The sequence below is a fragment of the Canis lupus genome, chromosome 14 (assembly GCF_011100685.1).
Source record: "Canis lupus familiaris isolate Mischka breed German Shepherd chromosome 14, alternate assembly UU_Cfam_GSD_1.0, whole genome shotgun sequence".
In the NCBI taxonomy this organism is placed as follows: Eukaryota; Metazoa; Chordata; class Mammalia; order Carnivora; family Canidae; genus Canis; species Canis lupus.
The window spans coordinates 7,193,217-7,200,087 of record NC_049235.1 but is presented as its reverse complement, the minus strand read 5'-3'; the positions used below and the strand labels follow the sequence as shown (position 1 = coordinate 7,200,087).

Genomic DNA, 6,871 nt, shown 5'->3' with positions numbered 1-6,871 from the left:
ACACTAATTCAATTCTGTTAAACTAGTAGTTCTCAACTACAGAAGATTTTGCCCCTCAGGAAACATTTCACAATATCTGGAGACACTTTTGGTTGTCACAATTTAGGGGAGAGGACTACTACTGGCATCTAGTATGGAGAGGTCAGGGATTCTGCTAAACATCCTACGATGCATAGGACAGTTCCCTACAAATGATTTTTCAGTCAGTATTACAAAAGCCCTGTTAAACATACATATGTGAGATATGCAAAATGAACAAAATTTGGCCCTATTTTGAATGAACTTACATTCAGGTTGGGGGGAATAGGAGAGGAAAGGGAAAATGATTGGGTGGATACAGTAAGGAGATGTTGGGGGATAGGAGAGAAAGGAACTGAGAAAGCTCCAAGGAGTTCTCTCTCAACTCTGTTCTGATCTGTCACCTACTGACCAGCAGAGCAAAGAGTGAAGGAGAGAAATAGTTAAGAAAGAAACAGTGGGGTACTCACTGGCTCAGTAGGTGGCACTTGCAACTCCTGATCTCAGGGTTATAAGTTTGAGCTCCAAGTTGGGTGTAGAGATTACTTAATAAATTTTTTTTAAAGAATTATTGGGGCACCTGGGTGGCTCAGTTGTTAAGCATCTGCCTTCAGCTCAGGTCATGATCCCAGGGTCTTGGGATTGAGCTCCACATTGGGGCTCACTGCTCAGCGGGGAGTCTACTTCTCTTGCCCTCTCCCTCTGCGTGTACTTAAGCTCTCGCGCTCTCTCTCAAATAAATTAAAAATCTTTTTTTAAAAAAGAATTATTGATTTAAAAAAGAGAGGAAGGGCACCTGGGTGGCTCAGTGGTTGAGCATCTATCTGCCTTTGGTCATGATCCTGGTGTCCTGGGATGAGTCTGCCTTAGGCTCCCTGCAGGGGGCCTTCTCCCCCTGCTTATGTCTCTGCCTCTCTCTGTGTGTCTCTCATGAATAAATAAATAAAATCTTTAAAAATAAATACAAATAAAAAGGAGAATTGTCCCTAAGATAAGGAAGGGGGAGTAATTCCTTTGAGCCTCTTACCTTGGGGATAGAGTAGAAAATATAAGAATTTGGAATCCAAGCCGACTTGGTATGACACCAACACAGCCTGAGTGAGTTGAGAAGGGTGAAAGGAAAGTTTTCTGGAAGAAGGGGTTATAATGAAATGGAATCTTCACAGAACAATATAAGTTAGCCAAGAAGAGCAAAAAGATTTTTTTTTTTCCAGAGAGAAAGAACTGCAAAGACATTGAGAAAAGATAGAATATGATACCTTGGGAACTGCAAGGAGGAATCTCCGTGAGTGCTGGTTTTCTCAACAATAATACAGGATTAGTGAAAACAACCTGTCGAAAGTACCATGTGATACCTGGAAAGTGTCTAATGTAATGCCTGGAACGAAGGGGGCAGCTCAACAACTCCCCCAATCCCACCCATTCCCCTCAGGCTGCTTGTTTGGGACTTCTAACTACCAACCCAAACAGCCTAAATATTTACTGTAAACAGCTTTTTAGATAAATTCAGGAGCTGCAGATCACACAGCCTCGTTTGTGATCCTTAGGAAGGATCTTAGAGAAATGAAGGAAAGGACTGGAGAGGGAACAGGTGGGGGCACGCTCTCCATTCAACACTTCTCCCTAGCTCGCACCTGAGGAAGGTGCCCCACTTCAGCGGAGAAAGACAGATGACCAGGAGCAGCCCTGAAGGGCACCGGCAATTTCTTGAAGTGAAAATGCCCCACCCCACCCCTCAACCCACTACCTCCCAGCCCAAGCCCTCCCTCCGGGCGGGAGGAGTTCTCGAGAAATCCGAGGGCGAGCGAGTCCCCGGTTTCCTGCGGTGTCCCTGGCCACCCGGCGGTGCCGTGCTCCCCGGCGACTGAAACGGGACTTGGGGCGTAATGCGGGAGCCTGGGTAGAGAGGTCTGCGGTACCGGGGAACGCAGACGGCAGTGGAGCAGGAGGCGGAGACTAAAGCTCCCCAAAAAGGTCACTATTTGGGGGAGAGGGGAGGAGTGCTGAGTGAGAAGAAAAGGGATAACCCGCCAGAGCCCAGAGGCCCAGAATTCGGAAGGTGGAGCCGGGAGGGGAGCCTGAGGCTAGCAACGCCACCCCAGGATTTTTTTAAAAAGGAAGGGGGAGGGGAAATCCCGTGAATGAGCCCCCCCCACCTCCTCCAAGTCCCGCTCGGACGACCAATTGCGCTGCGGGGCGGGGCTGCGGGGCGCGACGGCAGCCAATAGCTGTGGAGGGGGCGGGGCTGCGGGGCGCGACGGCAGCCAATAGCTGTGGAGGGGGCGGGGCCTGGCTCGCGGCGCGCGGCGGCGGGGTCGCCCCGGGCACAGAGCGCCGAGCGACCGAGGGGAGCCGCCGGCTGGGGCTGCATGGAGGACCCCGCGGCGCCCGGGGCCGGGAGCTCGTCCGCCAATGGCAACGGCAACGGCGGCGGCAAAGGGAAGCAGGCGGCGCCCAAGGGCCGGGAAGCGTTCAGAAGCCAGCGGCGGGAGTCGGAGGTGAGAACCGGAGAGCTTCAGTTGGGGCCGGGAGACGCCTGCGGGCGGGAAGCGGTGGCCGAGGTGACTCGGCCCTGTCCTCCTCCCCTTCCGGAGCTCCCGGTGCGCTCGGGGCCGCCCCCCGGAGCGGGCGCCTGCGGGGTCCGCCGCATCCCGGACTCGGGGCTCCGCAGTCCCTGGCCCCTCTGCCCGTCGCCTGCGCGGGTCGGGGGCTTCTTAGCCGTCTGGCTCTCCTCTGGCGCGAAGATGGAGCGCAATAGCGAGCACACCTGATACTTTTCAAACGTCGATCTCCCTTCATCTCTGCAGCCCCTTGAAGTGGGGGGGATTCGTGTTCTAGATTTACGGAGGAAACGGGAGCGGAGAGGTTGAGTGACTGGCCTGAGGGGTGGGGGCCAGAGCGCCGCCGCGGTGGAGTGGGACCGGCGTGTGCGGCAGCCGCCTCCCCGCCCCAGCCCGGGCAGGCGAGCCGATCCAGATGTGCCCAGGGACTTCTGCGCTTCCCCTTACTCCGAGTGCTGGCAGCCTCCTTCGGGCGTGCCTTCCGTGGACATCAGGACCCCTTACCAGTGAAAGTCCCAAAGACAGGATTCGGGCAGGGACTGTACGGGAGGGAGTGGATGGAGCTGTCCAAGATACAAACCCACAGATAGGAATATGGATGTCTGGGTCACTTCCTCTTCTTCTGAAAAGAGATGCTAACTAGGAGGATCAAAGGAGTGAATTATTAGTCCCCCACCCCCTCATCCAGCCAATTTCCATCAATTTAATCAAGAGTAGAATTGGGACCACACACACACACACACACACACACACACGATAGACCACAAAATGTCAGATGTGGAAGGATCTGTAGAGATCATCTATTTTAGCTTTTTCTTTTACAGAAGCAAGAGACAGAAGTAACTTGCCCAAGATCATACATCTGGCATAGTGGCCAGGAGCACTAGGCTTTGGGGTCAGTTAGACCAGGTTTTGAACCCTAGCCCTACTATTTTACCCTGTGTGACTTTTGGCAAATTGACAAAATTCTCTGCGCTCCAATTTCTTCATCTATAAAATGAGGTTAATACTACCTACCTCAGAAGGTTGTGATAAAGCCAAATGAGATAACTGAATGTTAAATGTTTAATTCAGTTCAGGCACAGAGCATGTAATTGGTCAGTACATAGTAGATCATAGGGCCAGAGCTGGTACTAGAAGCCAGATTTTACTTATCCCAGCAAGGGTTTACCATTTGAATAGTATATCACAATTTCTTTTTTTTTTTTTTTTTTTAAGATTTTACTTATTTATTCATGAGAGACACGAGAGAGAGAGAGAGAGGCAGAGACACAGGCAGAGGGAAAAGCAGGCTCCCTTCAGGGTGCCTGATGCAGAACTTGATCCCAGGACCCCAGAATTACAACCTGAGCCAAAGGCAGATGCTCAACCACTGAGCCACCCAGGTGCCCCTATATCAGTTTCCAAAGGGATTTCATATATGTTTTCATTTTGCTACAAGTAGGAATCCATCCTATTTTCTAAAAAAAGAGGAGAGGCGCAGATGAAAAGACTGCCCAAAGTCATACCACCTTTCAGAGGCAGAGCTCAGCCCTACTGTCTTGCTAGCTAGATCAGTGTTCTATCCATATCATCTCCCTCCCTGCCTCACTGTGAACCTGGCCTTTTATTTTATTCATGTATTTTTAAAGATTATTTATTTTTGAGAGAGAGAATGAGTAAGGGATAGGGAAAGGAAGAATCCCCAAGCGGACTCCTTGCTGAGTGTGGAGCCCTAAGTAGGGCTCTATACAACACATAAAGATCACCACTGGAGTGGAAACCAAGAGTTGGATGCTCAACCCAGGTGCCCCTGAATCTGGCCTTTTAGGGCACCCTGTGCTCATTCTCCCATAGAGACATTGCTCTTGCTTAAATGTATTTTTGGAGAGTGGATAGGTCATTCATTAATTCTAAAATTATTGATTCCTTTCTACATGCCCAGTGCTGTTTAAGTGGTAGGGATACAGTGGTGAACAAAACAAGGTCTTTGGTCTGTGGAGCAAACATTCTAGTTGGGGTGGAGAGACAGACAATATGTAAGAAAATAAGATAGTTTCAGAAAGATATGTTCTTTGGGGGAATTAAAACTGATGTAGGAGGCCTTTCCCTGCGATCAAGTCTTCCTTCAGGAAAGGGCTCTGATAGTGTTTTCCTTTTGCCAATAAGTTCAGTATCCAGAGACCCAGAGCTTTCCACCTGCCCCACAGTTTTGCCTCCTGGTTGTCTGCAGCTGCACTTTTTATGCTTGGAAATGGACAACTGCAGTGATCCTCTCCATCTGGGCTCATTGCCTGCCAAAAGGCTGACTGGAAAGATTAGCTTTTCTCCACCTTCTACTGCAGCAGGAAAGCTGCTTTTTACCTGTCAGTACATTCCCTATCAGCATATCACTCAGGTGCCAGACTCAGATAACTATCTGCCTTTCCTTCCTTCCCTCCTTTCACTTTCCTGTGGAAGACAGTCCTCAAGGGAGGTGGGTTTTGATTTTGTTGGTTTGGGTTTTTTTTTTCCCCCTTCTTTTGTGCTTCTAGAGGATTATGGGAAGAGAATGACTGTTGGCACAATTCAAGGGAGCCTCCTCATCCATCATTGTGTTTGTAGGGGACACTAGTTGAACTACCCTCCCCAAAAGGCTTAGTGTATGAACCTCCCAAGAAAAAGAGGAAGCTAGAGAATAATTATTTGCTTAATAAGAATTTAAAAGGATTTAATCCTTTTTAAAAAAGGGTTCATTTATTTATTTGAGAGAGAGAGAGAGGGAGAAAACATGCCAACGAGTGCACATGATTTGGGCTGGGGGGCAGAGGGAGAGAGAATCCACAAGCAGACTTCCCACTGAGCTTGGAGCCTGACTCAGGGCCCCACCCCAGGGCTATATCCCAGGACTCAGATCATGACCTGAGCGGAAACCAATTGAACCGCTCAAGTAACCCTTAATAAGAAGACTCTTAACTAAACGATTCACCTCAGGCCTCTTTAGCCAGGTCCCCTGGTTTAATTGGTTCCAAAAGTCCTTGACAAAGTTTTACTTGTTTGTGGCAAAATGAGGAAAATTCAGGGCTTTGACATTGATTTTTCATAAAATATAGTTCAATACAATAAATTTAAAGGATATATACAATTTGGGGCACCTGGCTGGCTTAGTTGGTAGAGCATGCAACTCTTGATCTCCGCATCATTAGCTCAAGTCCCACATTGGATGTAGCGCTTACTTACTTAATAAATAAATAAGTAAATAGTATTATGCAGTTTTTTTTATTAAACTTTTTACTTGGAGTGATTTTAGGTTTATAGAGACATTGCAGAGATGGTACAGAGAGTTCTCTTACCCCTTGCTCAGTTTCCCCTGATGCCAGCTGCTCAGGTTTCCACAGTGCCTTTGTCCAAACCATGGAAGCAACATTGGTCTGTTGACTGTTGCAAGGCTGTGTCCCTCAGGCATCCTTCTCAGGCCCCAGTTATTTTGAGCCTGCTCTGGGCTGTGAGAGTTTCTCAGTGAGCCTCATTCAGGGTCTTTCTGACGTAAGGCCAGATTCTGGGCTTTCAGGTAGAAGACCACAGAGGTGACCGTCTTTCTGGTCACATCACAGCAGGGGACATGTGACATCTTGTCACTGGGATGCTGGTTCTTGGTCTTGCTGCAGGATGCATGCAAATTAAAATGGTGTTTTTAAAACTGTAGGGGGTACTCTGTGAGTTGATACCAACATTTTTTTAAAGAAATAGAAGAATAGAAAATATCTAATCACATATAGTGATAGTGAGACTGTTAAACTTTTGTTCCAGTTTTGTGTGTATATGTGTGTATATGTCACTCCAATATGTCAACATTACTATTGATGGCTCTTTTATTCTAATATTGCATCCTCGTTTGGGGAGTATTAAACTATCCTTTTTTGAAATAAATATTTTTAAAAAGTTTTTAAGTCTCTACTTAACAGAATAAAATCTCAACTACCTAATGTCATTTGCACCCTCCACCTTTTTTTTTTTTCTGTAACCCAGAAGTATCAGAAGTATTTGGAAATCTTTGCTATAGTGGATTTAAATATGATTTGCATTGTTGGCAGTGTAAATTGGTAAAGTGGTTTTGGAAAAAAACTTGTCATATACAAAGAACCATACAACAAGTATTCATAAAGTTTGATGCATTCATTTCTCTTGCAAGAATCTATCCTTAAATTAAAAAAAAAAAAAAAAATCGAGAGATCCCTGGGTGGCTCAGCGGTTTAGGTCCAGCCTTCAGCCCGGGGCGTGATCCTGGAGTCCCAGGATCGAGTGCTGCATCAGGCTCCCTGCATAGAGCCTGC

At 47.6% G+C, this 6,871-nt stretch overlaps 1 protein-coding gene across 1 annotated transcript in view; it reads left to right on the top strand.

The window, feature by feature from the left end:
- Positions 1-2,338: 2,338 nt before the first annotated feature.
- Positions 2,339-6,871, top strand: part of STRIP2 (striatin interacting protein 2) — a 49,041-nt gene continuing 44,508 nt past the window's right edge. The window contains exon 1 of the mRNA XM_038556544.1: positions 2,339-2,516. Coding sequence (XP_038412472.1) covers positions 2,388-2,516 — 129 coding nt within the window. The 5' untranslated portion in view covers positions 2,339-2,387. The remainder of the gene's footprint in view (positions 2,517-6,871) is intronic.